At 41.0% G+C, this 18,305-nt stretch overlaps 1 protein-coding gene across 6 annotated transcripts in view; it reads left to right on the forward strand.

Moving 5' to 3' along the window:
* Nucleotides 1-18,305, forward strand: part of TGH (SWAP (Suppressor-of-White-APricot)/surp domain-containing protein) — a 302,427-nt gene that overhangs the window by 130,915 nt on the left and 153,207 nt on the right. For all 6 annotated transcript variants that reach the window (XM_089445357.1, XM_089445358.1, XM_089445360.1 and 3 more), the window contains exons 9-11: nucleotides 16,905-16,980; nucleotides 17,398-17,484; nucleotides 17,695-17,772. In XM_089445357.1, coding sequence (XP_089301483.1) covers nucleotides 16,905-16,980; nucleotides 17,398-17,484; nucleotides 17,695-17,772 — 241 coding nt within the window. The remainder of the gene's footprint in view (nucleotides 1-16,904; nucleotides 16,981-17,397; nucleotides 17,485-17,694; nucleotides 17,773-18,305) is intronic.

Here is an 18,305-nt window from a genome sequence, read left to right on the forward strand (position 1 = left end):
TCTAATTTCATTTTTAATCCCAAAAACTTTAGCAAGTTTTTCTAATGCTTCATGAGGAGTCTCAAGTTCTGCAATGTGGAATCTAAGATCAGGAGAAATAGACATCCCTATCAAACCACGTGCTTGATCTTGTCTATTTTCCCATTTTGCCGCCTTGTCTTCATCTTTTGGTTTCTTCTCTTGGTCTGTGGCTATTCTGAAGAGACCTTTACTTCTAAGTAAATCTTCCATGTAGGCTACCCATTGGAAGTAGTTAGTGCTGTCAAGAATGACTTGGCATGGACTTTCCATTTTAAAAAAAAACTGAAGCTGAAGATGCTGAAAGTAAGTGTTCCAATGGATAGATCTCGAAAAAATAGGCGGTTTTAAAAAAAAACGGCTCTGAAAAAGGCTTCCGGATGAAGAAGTTATGGCTTTTTGAAAAAAATTGTTGACGTTGCCGGCAAAGTGCGCGAATGTGCGGGAATGAAAAAAATCTGCCCCCACAAAATGGAGACTTGAACCCAAGACCTCTACTCTCTTAAAATAACTTTGAAGCAATTGATCTATACAAAAAATTTGAGAGAGAGAGAGAGAGAGAGAGGGGGGGGGGGGGGGCCTTGGTTTGAGTGCTTGCCTTGAGAAAGCTCTTTTTCCCTACAAAACACAAAACCCAACACGAATATGCAAAGAAAAACGAACCTTGCGGCTCGAAGTTAGCTTTAGCCAAAAAACTAGAAATTTTAAAAAAAATCTCAAAGTTAGCTTTAGCCGAAAAACTAAATATTTTTCTCAATGTTTCTGATTTTCCGAGATCACACTAAGGTGCAGGGAAAAGAGCATATGCATGAGAAAAATCCTTCCTTTCTGTTTCTGATTTGCCCAGATCGCACAGAGTCGCAGGGCAAAGAGCATACGCAGAAATGAAAGGTATAGATCCGGTTAAAAAAAAAAGGCTAAATAAACTGAGACCGAAATAAGCAGAGAGAAAATAACAGTAAACTGCAAAAAACACTGTATACCTCCCGATCTGAAAAATGACGCAGCTAGGGCTACCGGAAACCTTTTTGCGTGAAACGAAAGGGGTTCCTCACTGGAACAGATGCTCCGAACGCAACAGAGCAGTCCTCTCGGCCCGAAAGCAGTCAGAAACAGCAGATCTAGGAAATGACAACCGCATGCAGTTCTACCGGCTTCAGATTTGGATCACCAACGGACGCGGCCCTCAAATAGCTCTGATACCATGTAGGAATTTACAGGGTAAGTTCCTCAGAAAGAATACCAAAAGGACAGGCCGTGGACTGTTTCCCTCCTTGCACTTTGAGGGTTTTAACCACGTCAAAAATACTGGTGTATTGATTTGAGATCTGGTTGTGAGCGGTGTCCTTTTGGTATTCTTTCTGAGGAACTTACCCTGTAAATTCCTACAACTAACACAAATTGGGTTGGAAGTTCAGTAGATTAGAAAAGTACCACTGGGTACTGTTTCAACATTGGATCAAGAATGACCTCCTGGTGTAGTAGGAAACAGAAATCCGTAGCTCTGAGCTCAGCTGAAGCTGAATATATGGCAACTAGCACAACATCGTGTGAAGCCATATGGCTTAAGAAGATGTTTGTGAATCTATTCAGGAGAAGGATGGAAGCGACCAATATTTTATGTGATAATCATAGTTGCATCAAGCTTTATGAGAATCAAGTTTTTCATGATTGGTCGAAGCACATTGACATCAGGTGTCACTTTATGAGAGACTGTGTCTAGTGAGGGGCAGTACAGTTACAATACACTCTGACAGGAGAACATGTGGCAGACATTCTCACCAAGGCTCTAGGAAGAACAAAGTTTGTTTATTTCAGGGAGAAGATGGGGATGATTGAGAATCTGTTTCAGTAGCAGAAACGGATAGTGCAGTTCTTAAGAGGGAGTTGTAGTGCAATAGTTAGCAGTGACAGTGGTATGGGAAACATGATGCATCATATTGTGAGGGAGCTGCAGTACAGATGCAACAGTGATAGTGGCAGTGTCATGGACAACAATACAGATTGCAACAGTGCAGTGGATGAGAGGCAGCTGGCCGAGCATTAGCAGCACAGAGGATCGATGTCGTATATCAGTGTGATAATTTTGCTAGGAAGTATTGCTAGAGCACATTCGTCGCTAAGAGGGAGTGTTGATTTTTGGGTAGCATCGGATGTGCTTTAGCTCCGAAAATTTGTGGAGGGGCTAGAACACATGAGATCTCAGAGACCCAGAAATCATTTGGTGAAATTTCACCCGGATTGTATTTTATTAAAATAATTAATATTTTTAATGGGGTTCCTAAGTCTATATTTAGGAAAATTAAAATATTAATGGGTATTAATGAAAATATGGGTGAGAAGCTTCTAAGAGACGAGGATCAAGTCTAATTTAATCTTAGCCGTTGATTAGAGATTAGATCACGACTGTTGATATCTCAACAGGAAAAGTATAAAGGAAGACTTGACAGTCATTTGGAGACACACCGGGCAAATACTCAATAAACCGAGGGAAATCGATTCCCAGGGAGTAAGAGTTCGATTTCAGAGGGGGAGTTGCAAGGTGAAGGAAGAGGAGGGTATCAACATCAGTGGGAGACTGAGGAGGAGGGGACGCAGTGCATCATAGGGACAACGTAGAGGGACAACTTAGAGAGGCAACGCAGCAAGGGATGCAGTCCTCACGCAGAGATGACGCAGTGAAGGCTGAGGGTCTCTTGAGTGTCAGAATTTCTCCAAAGGGTGGAGGAAAATTATCTCAAGTGTTTTCTCAAAGTTTTGTTTATGTTCTGCAAATCATTCCTTGTAAAGAGATTGTTGTTGAAGAATAATAAATAAACCCTCATCTGTTGCACCAGTTTTCTTGCACTGGGTTTTTTCCGAGGATTATTGTCCAAAAATAACTGTGTTGATGTGATTGATTCTTGTGCTTGTATTTCACTGTTCTTTTCTCTATGCTATTACGTGACAACTACAGTAGAATGTACTTTGATGTTTATTGAAGGGTTTTGTAAATAACTTATTGTAGAAAATAAGTAGGAGAAATAAATTAGTTACTGTAGTAGAATTTCGTGTTAGAAATTTTCACAGAGGGTTGATGCTAGAATAATTAATCATTGATAATGGATGCCATATCTATCTTGATATATGTAAAAATATGCATGCTTTCATGTCTTCTACAACTAATTTGGTATTTTGGATGTTTTTTTTAATATAAATGCATATATATATATATATATATATATATATATATATATATATATATATATATAGTGGACACTTCCGAGATGCTTCAATGCTTCTGCGTCCCTGCTTCCAAAAAACGTCCCCGCTTTGTGCAACATTGGTTCCAACCTCGTCGAACTCCATATGGAGAAAATGAAATTCCATATCTTGTTTAAACTTCAGCAAACTTAACAATTTTCAGGATTTCAGGATTGGCATGATTGTAACATTTTCATTGGATTCTATCACATATGACAGTGTGCGATTGGCATTTAATCAAGAGTACCAAACCCTTTATGTACCCCGATATTGGTGGTATTGATTGTTGAACTCCTCTGTCATTGCCTTAGCAAAGATGTACCCTTCACTCAAACCAATATAATTGATTTTTGAGTCAATATGTTTGAGTCAATATTGCCTCTGGTTGGTGTGGTTATGTGGCCTAATGTGAATATTTTTAGGAAGTTAGTTATGTCAACCGAGAATATTTTATTATAAATTAATGGAGCTTTTAGAAGGTTATTGTGTATAAATAGAGGCCCATTTCCTTCAATTTGACAACAACACAATATAACACAACAAGGAGATGAGATATCATGACATACTTGCATATTGTGATGGATTGTAGTTGATCATCATGAACAAAATGATAAAAAATTTCAATACATTAATGCCCCAAAATATGCTCGCCATGGTGCCCTAAATCTGCAGTGTTATTCATCACACATGGCTGAAAAAGGCACAAGTTTTCTGCAAAAATTTCCCAGTCATGTGGCTACCCAAGAGTCCTAGAGTTGGCATCATTAGCGTACATATATGGCTGGAAATGATCATGATTTTTTTTTTGAATTTGTTTCTGTTGGAAATATTGGAAGGGGTTTCAATCAATATTTCCTTTATTTTCCACAATTGGTTAGTTTATTTTCTTAAACATTCAGAGCATAAACCAAACACAACATCACATCAATGACAATGCACAGAATATGTCTCTGAGTTTAGATTGTTCGATGCGATCAACAACACTGCTCACCATGTCTGCTCTGCGTTAGCTGCTGGGATGGATCCTTAACTTGTACAGGCGCAATTTCATCTGTGAGTGCATGTTGCGCCCATTGTTGTTCTTTTTCTTGCTGCAACTCATTCATCTGTCTGTGCAACTTCATGTTCTTCATGAGTTGCTGCTTCAGCACATCCAACTCCTTTGTTCCATCTTCTGCCTTCGCGCGATCTTCAGGTCGCGCCGTCACTTCATAGTCGGAGTCTCCAAAGTTTCTTTCATCATCAATGGACCTGCGTGAGCTTATAACCTTGTTCTTCCTCCGTGTTGTCAACAACCCTCCTCTTGCATTCATTGCATTTGGTATGCTGTCTTCAGCTGTTGTTCATGATGCTTCTCGTTGTGATGCTGCTGCTGTCATATCTTGATGTCCTTGTCTACGAACAACTTGATGTCTTCGTGGGCAGGCAAGTCCATGGACACTTGATTGACTACATCCCCAGACATGCTCTGAACGGTGTCTTTGACTCTGCTCTCTTGGAAACCATTGTACCTATATTGCTGAGAGGCAGATGAACATTTGTGATACCTGGAGACATGACAACACTCATGGCAAGCAATCTATCAGTTGAAAACCAAAAATGAACATGAGAACTGACTTGTAACATACCTGGGTGAATGATCATGAAAGTTGCACAATTTTGGCTGGGAGGTTGGGAGACCGACTGCCAAGACTGCACAAGGCATAGTTCGGGCTGCTGGGAGACTAACTGACTGTTGGAACTGCGCAATGCACAATCCTGTCTGGCTGCTGACCGCTGGGATTGCACACTGCGCAATTCCAGCTAGAAAGGACTGCTCCAGAAATGCGCAAAACAGTCCTGGAGGTCAGTGTTGGGCAGGAATGTACAAATTTGGAGAGGAAGGTCAACCTTCCTATCCCAGATTGCGTAATGCAACCTTGGTGAAGGAGAGCTCGGGCCAAGGTTGGTCTGACTCGCTGACGGGCAACTAAAATCAAGTCAGTGAATGCATGGCGACACTAAGTGATAGCAGAAGTGATCGACAGTGCATGCAAAACATGAATGAAAGATTCAGCAAACAGATCAACATGCATGTGGGTGAGGTAGTTCGCCGGTTGGGCGAACGTCCGTGTAAAACAGTTTCATGCATGCGACAACAGTGAGATAGCAACGAAAACTGAAACAGAGCTAGGACAAGCTAGTATACATGTAAACGACAACAAGCGTTCAAAGAAATCAAGCAAACAATACTCCCATAAGCGAAAACACAAAAAGCGACAGAAATGCAGCACAAGGCATGGGAAGCGAGCTTACCCCAAAACAGCTGAGCTGAATGTGCTGACTGCTCCTAGATGTGATGTGGGATGTCAGAGCTACAAGGTTGATGTGAGGAATGAGCTCTGCAGCGTCCGGTTGATGAGTTTTGATAACATCGAGGTTGTGACGCGCATGCCACAAATCTAGGGGAAGCAACACTTGGTGGAAGGTTTCAGAATGGATCCTTGCATGCAACCTCCAACTGCTAAACATAGATCCCTGAAACAAGGGATGCCTTTGCATGCTGCCTTGGGAGAAACAACCCATGCATGTAAGTCTGTTTTGCTTAGTCCTGGAGGGAACTGGTCAACTCAGTTGCACATGCAAGAGACTGCTTGACTACTGGAGAAAAATGCACATTTCTGGCTGGGAGTCGGGTTGGTTGCCTAGGGGATTTGCATAATTTCTGGGTAGAGCAGCTGACTGCTGCCCATATTTGTGCAATTCTTGGGTTGAACAATCTGTTGCTGGGAAAATTTGCGCAAATCCTGCTGGGAGGGATCGCTGGCAGGATTGCGCAATCTTGGATCCAGCAGGCTATCAGAGAGGATTGCGCAATCTTGGATCCAGCAGGCTATCAGAGAGGATTGCGCAATTTCTGGAGGGAAGGCTGGTTGCCCTCCAGAAATGCACAATTTTCAAGGGGAAGCTCCTAAGCCTGCAGCTGGACCAAGTTCAGGTGAGCAGCCTGTGAAGGGAAAAGATCAAGCTTGTATCTACAAGCTGCCTTTGAGCAAGAAAGACACTGAAGCTTGAGGACTCGACGAAGCAAGGCAAGCTGCTGTGAAGGTTGGTAGGGAGGCTCCAAAACAGGCTAAGGAAAAATTTTGGAGGGTGGTTGTAGCCGCTACAATAGGAGCTAAAGCAGATGCATTCTAAAATATCATGGAAACACGTTTTCTTGTTATATTGGCATCAGTTGCTTATCATGAGTTCATGCCATAACCTAGAAGAATTGTGTTAATTTTAGGAAACAATGGTATGTTCTATGCTTTAGAGCAATTTTACTTAAATTTCTTTATTAGGCCAGTATCAATATTCAGATTAGCAGTCACATCATCATGATAGTAAAATGCAGATAGCACATAAACATAAACAGTAGAAGACAAGTCAAGATAAGCGGACACAAGATGTGGCGCCAACTAGGGACAAACCCCAATGTGGGGAAACCCTTGATCAAATGTTCTTTTAGTCTTCAATAGCTCAACAGAGAGAGATAGTACAATTTACAAATCTGATAATTTATAACAGCAGCAAAAGAGCCCTAACCAGAAAAGTTAACGCTAGTCAACAGGGCAGATTTGACCCTTAGCAAATAGGTCAACTTCAGTCAACTTCGGCCTTGAAACAACAAGATAAAACAACCCTCAAAACATTCAAATTCAACCCAGTCAAAGTCTAGTCAAATAGCCCACCTGCGGTCAGCCCTAGCTGCAGTGAATGCTGGTCAACAATCAACTTTTAGCCTCGATTTCTAGTGCCTAGAAATGCGGCTTGCCCAAACAGAGATAGCCCTCACAAAAACGCAGTCAAAGGAGGTCAACGCATGTTGGTCAACGCTTGGTCAAACTGTCTCGAAATTCGGTCTCCTGAAATTTCGGATGTGTAGAGAGAGAGAAGCCCAGAAATACGTACCCAATCAATGAGGAGAGAGAGAGAAGTGGGAAGATGAGTGTGTCCAAATGAGGCTAAGTCACCTTCTATTTATATGCAACGTTGAGGATGAATAGACGTGATTGTTGGGCTTCTGAGCCTACATAAGTTTGCTGGCCGACCTTGACAATTTGACCATAATCAAAATAAATTTATAGCTTCATTTGTACATATCAGAATCGGATGATGTTTAGATCAATCCTACATCTCTCGGAGAGAGGAATCCAAGAAAAATATTCGCTGTCATAAATAAGATGACCCATGTGGAGTTCGGCCCTACTTGCCAATTTTAACACTCCCTCTCAACTAGGGAGAACTCCATATGCTAATCCATTTGCCAATATGTACTATCTCTGCCATCAATGCACTGCTCTGCTGAACTATGAAGAAGAAGAAGTGATCGAGAATGTATCATACCATTCTCTACTGACCCGAAGTCAGTCCCAATCAAAGGAGAGTGTGTCATACCACTCTTACTGACTCGAAGTCAGTTCCAATCAAAAGAGAGTGTCTCATACCACTCTTACTGACCCAAAGTCAGTTCCAATTGATCCTTGATCAATATCGGTCATCCTAGCATAGGGAGTACGTTAGTACACGATGCGTCCATCGATAGTACTATGGTCCCTATTGTCATTTCCCTACTCATTGGCCATATGAGAGGTACTTCCCATGAGTCCTAGACTGCATGGGTAGGATGTCTCACCCTATACACAACAAACCACTAAGGGAAGGCTAAACCACTCACCCTATGGTTGCTCATCGTTCCAAGAAGTATCCCAAGTCCCCCTGGAGCTCCCAGAGCTCAATCTCCATCTCATATAGGATCCTCATAAGAGGGCCTCTCCACGACTCCAAGTCGTTCTCGTAAGGCCAAGAACTTGTCCTTACCTAGGGGCTTTGTCAGAATATTGACGACCTGCTCCTTAGTCCCAATGTGATGGAGCCTTATTGCTCCTCGTTGTACCATATCCCGAATAAAGTGGTACCTGATATCTATATGCTTGGAGCAATCATGAAACACGGGTTTCTTTGATAATCAGATCCCACTCTGGTTGTCGCAGAGGATCATGGTGGTATCCAACACATGTCCAAACAGCTCACTGAAGAGCTTCTTCAACCAGACAGCTTCATAGGAGGCCATACTAATAGTTATGTATTCGGCCTTGGTGTTGCTCAAGGCAACCGATTTCTGCTTCTTACTCATCCAGGATATCGAAGCAGAACCCAAAGAAAAACATCCAGAAGTGCTCTTGCGATCCACCACACTGCCAACCCAATCAGCATCAGAATAACCATGCGGCCTCACATCTCCACAGTGTATCTTAGTCCATGAGTGATTGTGCCCTGAAGATATCTCACAAGATTCTTGGCACCAATCCAATTTATATGATGAGGCTCTACCATATATGGGCTCAATGTGTTAACTGCAAAACATATGTCTGGACGGAAGTTCACCAAGAACATTAGTGCTCCTATGAGGTTACGATGCTTAGAAGCATTTCCCAATTCAGGTCCAACAACACTACCACATAACTTCTTAAAGTTAAGTTCCATCGGAGTAGTCACAAGCTTCTAGTCCACCATCCCAAATCTTTCCAATATCTTCACAACATATTTTCCTTGAGAGAGGAAAATTTCACCTAGCTTTTGCCAGACCTCCAACCCTAGGAAATAGTGCATCGGTCCTAGGTCCTTCATCTCAAATTTAGAAGCCAACTCCCTCTTACATTTGTGAATGAGAGGGTTTGCACTTCCATCAGCTCCATGCTTGATTTTGTAGAGCCACTTAGAGGTGACAACCGATTTGTCTTGTTGTCTAGGGACCACGTCCAAGACATCATTCTTCATAATTGACTCGTATTCTTCATTCATAGCATCCTTCTATACTTGATGCTTCACAACTTCTTCAAATGATGAGGGCTCATTTTGAATGATAGTGCTCATGGCAGTCAAATATCCTTGATCCCTGTTTGGCTTCTTGCTTTCATGGAAAGTTCCCCTTGGTGCAACGTGTCTCTCGGCATCTTCAAGAGTCTCCCTAAGCCATGAGGGTCTCCTTTTGGAGGAGGAGGGCTCATGAGGAGGAGGATCAATAGGATCTATAGGTTCATCAACATCAGGCATCGTTTCGTCTTCTTTTGCACCCTGATTTCTGGTGTTAGCTTCTTTGCCCTTCCTTAGGATAGGAAGGTTGTTGATCTTCCTGAGGGCCATATCTTCGTCGAAGGTGACATCATGACTTATCTCAACTTCCTTTTGACCAGCCACATAAATTCTATATCCCTTACAATTTTCACTATAGCCAATGTTTTTAAAATCGGAACCGGTGACCGGACCGGTCCACCTAATGAACTGGTTTACCGACCGGAACCGGTCTAACCGGGACTGGTTTGGTCTAAATGAACCGGTTTTAAAAAAATACATTAAATAATTAATTTTTAATGAAACAAAACTATTTTTAAGATGTAAAACCATGATTCCAAGCCAATAGAGACAAAATATGCAAAGTTTTCTCATTTATATACCATGTAAAGGTGAATATATCAAAATGGCACCGAGTACAATACATATCATCGACAAAATAGCAAAATACATAAGAAATGAGGCTCTAAATGGACTATAAAGTCCAAAAACAATGTTGCAAGCTATGAGGCCATTGGCCTACTACAAGTCTACAGTGTACACGTGATCAATCATCAAGTCCATCACCACTACTAGACACAGGATCATCATCAAGAGCTACATAGACATCATCTGGTTCAGAGTCTGAGGATGGCTCAGCCTGATCTGCAACCTCAGTGTCAATGCCACCAATGACAATAGAAGTGGACCTAATGGAAGCATGAGTTTGTCGACCTGCACGACTAGTGCCTTCTATTGGTTCCTTGCCTTTCCTTGATGCCGCTACTGATCCTGGTTCTGATGCCGCCACATAATCTGCCTCATCCCCCGCTAAAGCCATGTCGATATCAAAATCAGCCTCAAACACAGGATCTTCAGTCTCCTCCACCCATTCTGATGTTGGATCAATATCGTCCAACACAATGGGATCTAGATCAGGTGATTTGCTCATCATTTGCTTCCTCCTCAGTCGAAGGTTGTATTGCACAAAAACAAGATCATTTAACCGTTTTTGTTCCAAACGGTTTCTCTTCTTCGTGTTTATGCGCTCAAAAACAGACCAATTGCGCTCACAACCTGAAGCACTGCAAGTTTGACTGAGGACTCTAATTGCAAACCTTTGCAATTGAGGACATTGGCCACCAAATGACTCCCACCAATGTGCTGCAAAGAAAAAGACATTAATTAGTAACTTAGTTTATAATTTGAATTGTAAAGAACGTAAACAATTTTAACTTGAAAAGAAAAACAAAATGGAAATTGGAATTGCTTACCTGGTTGGTCCACATCTCTTGCCATCTTTGCCAAGTTTTTGCCAAAAGTACCACTTGCCATATTGAAAATAGTAAGCTCTCTATGTATTTCCAACTGGTCTACATGGCTAGGGACCATGCGCTCCAAGCAATCAATCAATCCAGCTCTGACCTCCCCATCATGCTGATCTCCTAGCCGATTTTTATAGTGATACCTTGGGTTCAAAAAATACCCAGCTGCATGTATAGGACGATGGAGTTGATTGTTCCATCTGTTATCAATGATCTCCCATATACGACCATATTTAGCTAACCTGTCCTTGTAAGCTGCCCGCATCTGCTCCTTTGCCTGATCCATAGCTTCATAAATGTAGCCCATGGCCAATCTTTCCCCATCCACCAACCTTAGCACCTTAACAAGGGGCTCGGTAATTTTCACAAGCTCTAAAGACCTTTTCCAAAAATAAGTGTCTAACACTTTCTTTTTGGTGTCTTTTCCATCTGGTCTACGAGCCCACCGAGATTCAGACCATTCTTCAGAGGAAAACATTTTCTGCAAGTTTTTATGTTGACCATTGAGACATTGCAACGTGAGGAAGTGAGTTGCAAATCTTGTAATTGCAGGCCTAACAAGCTCTTTGCCTCCAGTGTGTTTCCTCATTAGGTTCAATACCCATGAGTGGTTGTAAATGTATTTTGCAATGCACTTGGCATGCTCTACAATGTTTTTTACCCACTCCACTTTGCCTATATCCTCAAGCATGAAGTCTATGCAATGTGCAGCACATGGAGTCCAAAATATGGTCTTATATTTGGCCTCAACCATCTTTCCAGCAAGAACATAGTTTGAGGCATTATCAATGATGACCTGCACAACATGCTGCTCCCCAACTTCCTGAATAACGTTATCCAAAAGCTCAAATAGAAGGATTGCATCCTTTACCTTATCAGATGCATCAACTGATTTCAAAAACGTGGTTCTTTGAGGGCAAGAAACAAGGAAATTAATGATAGTGCGGTTCTTTCCATCGGACCATCCATCTGACATAATGGAACAACCTGTTTTGAGCCATGAATCTTTAAAATCAACCAAATACTCATCAATAAAAGATATCTCTTTTTGCAAAAGAGCTCCCCTCAAGTCATGCATACTAGGGCCTTTGAAGCCCTTTCCTGCAGCTATAATAGAGTCCCACATAGCTTGGTAATAAGGTGAGCGAGCAGCATTAAATGGGATATCTAAATCATACCACCATCTAGCAATGTATTGGTGAGAAGTTTCTTTGCATTGTCTTTTCCAATGTTGATCCAAAGTGGGTTGAGAACTTGGCTGGGAGGAAGTGGGATTAGAAGAGGCAATGTTGGCAGAAGATGAGAAATAACTTTGGATGTTTGTTCTCTTTGTTCCTTTTGATGGTTGGCCAACAGAAGGATGAACATAGTGAAAGGAGTCATTGGTGGAAGGGATAGAAGTGGAGTCTTGAATCTCATAATCATCATACCCACTCTCTTTCATGGCTTCTAATAATTCCCTCTTCCTTGCAATGTCATCTTGGATGGCCTTCTCCCTAGCCTTATCCTCATAAAATTTTTCAAGCTTGGAAATGTATTCTGCCCTAATAGGACCTAACAGTACATTTGGTGCATCACATGGCTTTACTTGGCCTCTTATCCCAACCAAGTGTTGTTTCAACCTAAGAATACCCCCACCTCCAATAGATTTATGGCATAATTTGCATATCATTTTTCCATCAATTACATCACAATGAGCCCATGCACTGTCCTTTTCTTTTGGAGCCATGTTTGCTTGAAATAATAACAATTTGCAAAGAAATCTGCCATTTAAAAAAAAAAATTGCAGCTAAGCAAAATGGAAAACCAAAGATAAATGTAGGAAAACAAATGCACATGCAAGGCTGAAGCTACAAAATTTGATAGCATAGAGCTAGAGAGTTTATAGCATACATGATAGATCATAGAAGTGAGAAGTTTATAACACATAAAAAAAAAATTCATGGACAACAGACTCAAATGAGGAATTATCAAGTGCAAATCCTTACTTGGAAATGCAAACTAGCTCCCTTAGCCTCCTCTTGAAGATGGCAACTCCACTGACAGCTACACACTATCTCCAAAATAGCTCCAACTCCAACTCCAACTCCAAGATGACTACTTCAGCAAAAACTCCACACTCTCCAAGCTCACAAACAAACTCACAAACACTCACAAACACTCCAAATCAGTTGTGTGAGACAAATGAGAGTCAGAGGGGTCTCTTATAGCTTGGAGAGGGTGTTTTTGGAGGGAAAACACCTTTACCTCCCCCCCAAAACCCCTAAACCACAAACCAAATCCGCCTTTTTGCATGGTTTGGTGGGCATGCCAAAAACCGGCCGGTTTAGGACAAACTGGCCGGTTTTCACGGTTCCGTCCTAAACCGGTCGGTTTTCACCGGTTAGGGCCCAAAAAAGGCGAAATGCCATATAGAACCGGGTTTTTTGGCTGGTTCGGACCGGCCGCCTTGCTAACCGGTCGGTTTGACCGGTAAACGGTTTTAAAACACTGACTATAGCCCACAAAGATTCATTTCTTCCCAGATACCCCCCAATTTGCTTCTTTTCTCTTTCGGCACATGAAAATATACGGGACTTCCAAAAATTCTAAAATAAGAGACATCGGGTTTCTTACCAGTGAAGATTTCTTCGGGAGTCTTGGAGTGCAATGCTTGATGAGGGCATCGGTTTTGAACATACATGACGATATTTGCAGCTTCAGCCCATAGGAACTTTGGAAGGCTTTGATCATGAAGCATGGCACGAACTGCTTCTACAATAGAGCAATTCTTCCTTTCAACCACACCATTCTGCTTAGGAGTGTATGGCGTTATAGTCTCCCTCTTAATGCCAGCTTCTCTGCAATAATCTTGGAGTTCATTGGATTCGTACTCGGTCCTGTTATCAGTCCTCAATATCTTGATTTTCTTCTCGGATTGGTTTTCGATCAAGGCTTTGAAGTGTCGGAACCAGGTGAACACTTCATCCTTCTTCTTCAAGAAGTAGATCCAGGTCTTGTGAGAATAATCATCTATAAAGGTGAGATAATATAAGTATCCTCCTGAAGAGTCTACGGGCATCATACCAGATATGTTGGAGTGGATCAATTGCAATATATCTGTGGTCTTGCTATTGCTTGAGGGGAATGGTCCCCTTGTAAGTTTTCCATCGACACATCCTGGACATACACCTTCATGCTTTACTTTGAACTCGGGCATACATGTCACCATTTGTCTCACATCGGGTAGGGCCTTATAATGAAGATGGGCAAACCTCCGGTGCCATAGTTCAGATTGTAGAGATGTGTCGCAAGACATAGCTCCCAATGGTCTAACTCCAACTTGATACAAAGTGTCAACCCTAAACCCAAGAGTAAAAGCATCTTTAAAATTTCTTTTCCAAACATGTACCTTTCCATTGATGAATACCATCTTGAATCCTTTGTCCTCCATGGCTGAAATGGACACCAGGTTCTTCTTGAGAACATATAGTACTTCTTGCAAATGAATAGTGTTACCTTGATTCACTTGAAGGGTAACATTCCCTAGTCCCTTCACGGGATAGGTGGCATCGTCTTCAAGGATGATCTCCAAGTTTGTATCCTTTTCTATCAGATTAGAGAGGGCTTCCTTGTATCTGGTGAAGTGCCTTGAGGCACCACTATCAGTCAGCCAATTTTCCGGAGGAGAGGCAGTGGAGAGGGCAGATATAAGATAATACTCTTTTTGCTTATTGTTAACAACATTTGATTCTTCATACCTGGAGTTCCTTGATTTTTTAGAGGGTTGACCATTTCCTTGATGTTCCACATTCCTTTTTCCTTTGCCATTGGACCTGCCATTCCTTTGATTGTGGTTGTTGAAGTTGCCCCTGGAATGATTGTGATGATCATGCGATGTGTCCCTTCTATTTGGACACTCGCTTGCATAGTGGCCAAACTTATTGCAAACAAAGCACTTGTCCTTCTTTCCTCCATTAGATCTAGACTTTCCATGGAAATGACCTTTAGACCCTGCATTATTTCTCCTTTTGGCATGAGCAAAGAATGCAGTGGCGTTGCTTCTATTATAAGGCATTTCTTGCTCCACCATTCTTGTTTCTTCTTGAATGCATCTTGACATCAATTCTTCAAACCCTGGAATTCGATCATTGTTGAGGACGGTTGTTCTAAATACATACCACTTAGGTGGGAGTCCTCCAAGGGTGGTGAGAGTAAGTTCCCTGTCAGGAATGACTTCTCCAATTGAGAGTAGATCATTCTCGATCTCAGTAATCCTCAAGAAATAGGATTGAATATCCTCATCCTTGCCTTCCTTAATATCCTTCAACTTATTCTTGAGAAATAGAATTTGATTAGCATTACTAACCTTGAACATGCCGACCAACCTGTCCTAGATCTCCTTGGAGGTCTTCAATTCGGAGATGTAGGCCACCATATGCTTGTCAATGGAATCCCTAATAATCTTCTTTGCTTTGACTTCAACTCTATTGTACTTGGTCTTCGCAACAACTGATGCATTTGAAGGAGGTTCAGGGATTTTACCCTGGACATAGACCATCACTTCTTTTTTTTCCAAGGTCAAATCAAGAGACATCTTCTATCCATGATAGTCAGATTTATCATGGAGCTTGTCTTCAGCCGGGAAGTAGGATCAGGGATCCATTGAACCTTTTGACCTTGTTCAACTATCTTTGGTGATTGCTCTTTCACTCTTGCTTGGGCTTTGTCTTCACCTCAACTCTGATACCATGTTAATTTTAGGCAACAATGTTATGTTCTACGCTTTAGAGCAATTTTATTTCAATTTCTTTATTAGCCTAGTATCAATATTCAGATTAGCAATCACATCAGCATGATAGTAAAATGTAGATAGAACATAAACATAAACAATAGGAGACAAGCCAAGACAAGAGGACACAAGATGTGGCACCAGTGAGAGACAAACACCAATGTGGGGAAACCCTTGATCAAATCTTCTTTTAGTTTTCAATAGTTCAGCAGAGAGAGACAGTACAATTTACAAATTCTAATAATTTATAACAGCACCAAAAGAGCCCTAACCAGAAAAGTCAACGCTGGTCAACATTGCAAATTTGATCCTCAACAAATCGGTCAACTTCAGTCAACTTCGGCCTCCAAACAAGATAAAACAGCCCTCAAAACAGTCAAATTCAGCACAGTCAAGTCTGGTCAAACAGCGCACCTGCGGTCAGCCCTAGCTCAGTCAACGCTGGTCAGCAGTCAATGTTTAGCCTCGATTTCTGTGCCCAAAAATGCGGCCTGCCCAAATAGAGATAGCCCTCACAAAAACACAGTCAAAGGAGGTCAAAGCATGCTGGTCAACACTTGGTCAAACTGTCTTGAAATTTCGGATATGTGGAGAGAGAGAGGCCCAAAAATCCGTCCCAATCAACGAGGAGAGAGAGAGAGAAGTGTGGAGATGAGTGTCCAAATGAGACTAAGTCACCTTCTATTTATATGCAACGTTGAGGATGAATAGACGTGATTGTTGGGCTTCTGAGCCTACGTGAGTTTGCTGGCCGACCTTGACAATTTGACCATAATCAAAATAAATTCATAACTTCATTTGTACATGTCAGAATCAGTTGATCTTTAGATCAATCCTACACCTCTCGGAGAGAGGAATCCAAGAAAAATATCAGCTGTCATAGATAAGATGACCCATGTGGACTTTGGCCCTAGTTTCCAATTTTAACAAATTGTAACATTATGTTCCTTTCATACTGAATTCAATATCAGGAAACTAGTTGGAAATTGCGTTGACATCTAAACCTTGTTCTATAATATTCAGAGAACAGCAATGTCTGAAATTTGAATATCTTTGGATGACATCATGTGACATACACCCTAGCATCATCTCTGACTTATACTGCATGAATCAATTCTAAAGTAAAATTTTAGATCTTTTCTTTGAATGAGAACACATGATAACAAAATGCACTTTTAAAATTTTACCATGAGATATTGTTTTATTGCCACTGCATTCTTGCTTGATGAATTCATTCTTTAATCTTTCATGATTTTTATCTTGCTGCCCTGATCTCCCATGGGATATGAAAACAGATAATGCTTTCATCTTTATTGACTACGTTTTGCCAGACTAGAGATTACAGTTTTATTTGTTTGAATCCTTTTTGTAGTCTTATTTTGTATAAGCAGCATGGTTTCCTCTGGTATCTCTGCATACTGGCTGCTCAGGTTCCCAACTTTATAATTTATTCCTCTTCTATGTGATTGCAGGTCTTTGTCATCCATCCAAAGAACGATCTATATGGGCTCGGTTACGATCCATTCAAAAATGCCCCTGAATTTAGAGGTTTGTCATATTTCCATCTAAGTATAAATTGACTCTTAGGTTTCTTTTCTGAGTTCTGGATGATAATATTGTTGGTTACCAGGTCCTTCAAATTATAAGTCACTAGAGCAGTTCATGGCGTGCCATTGTCCATGTTTCTTTTCATAACTTGATTTATGCCTCAAGGATGTAGATCTGAAAAGGAAATATTGTATAGTTTCTGCATTCCTACTTGGATTAGCATTTATTGTGTTCGTTCTCTATGAATGTATCTTCAGTGTTTCCTGGCATTCAATTACTTAATGCTATGCATCTTTAATAGTCTGTAAACTGCTTGTGCACATATAAAACGTTGTGTTTATTTATTTATTTTGTTCTCTTTGCTCCTCTAGCTTTTTTTTTCTTTTCAACATTGATTCATAATATTCTGTTTTGCAGAAAGGAAGTATATGCACATGTCTAAAGACAAAGAAAGAGGGCTGAAGAAAACTGGTCAATTGCATGAAAACCTCTTCAGGCCAAATGGTATGGATGATAATTATTAAATATTTTGCTTGGAAGTTTTCTAACATTGCCACTTATGCACGTTGTCTGTTTGGAGTCTGGGCTTCAACATTATACATAATTTGGTATCAGAAGAAGAGGCTTCCGATATCTCTTTAATTCTGCCAAGCATTAAACTATAAAGCTTTTTAAATTGTGAGACTCACTCATTTCTTTCTTTTGAATTCGCAGCTGGAAAAACTGCTACAGGTTTTGGGATTGGCGCCCTTGAGGACATAGAAGAGGAAGATGAGGACATTTATTCTTCCGGTGAATTCTCCATTTCTACTCTGTTAATGTGTTGAAAATAGACTTATCTCGATGGCCCTTAAAGACTTATCAAGTTTTCTTCTATCCTCCTTTATGATGTGATGAATAATGGGGTGTTGACACACAGATTTTGGTTTGATTAAAGCAAATGAGATGTTTGGTGTTATAGCATTGTTTTCCTATAGCAGATTTGGAAATGCATTCATGAAAGGTGCTAAGAATATGTTCTTTGAGTCTTGAGATGGGGATTTGGATGTACTAGCTAGTTTGACCTATGTAGGATTTTCCCCAGAAACAAGGAATTTGGTAGAGACCTTAACAATGAAGAGGATTGGATTTATCTTTAACACTTGTAAATTATTGTTTAAAGGCCTTGAGAGACTTGAAGAAAGATATAACATTCTTTTTGGCTAAGATATTGGAAATGTGGTCTATGATTGCTTTAATGGAAGGCAGCAAAGCAAGGCCTTGGGAGGAGAATTGAATGGGGGATTCTTGGATTTTGGGTGTAGGGTGACTCGCAAGGCTCCATT

Source organism: Pinus tabuliformis, chromosome 9, assembly GCF_031772625.1.
Source record: "Pinus tabuliformis cultivar Carrire ecotype Pingquan chromosome 9, CPIR1, whole genome shotgun sequence".
Lineage (NCBI taxonomy): Eukaryota > Viridiplantae > Streptophyta > Pinopsida > Pinales > Pinaceae > Pinus > Pinus tabuliformis.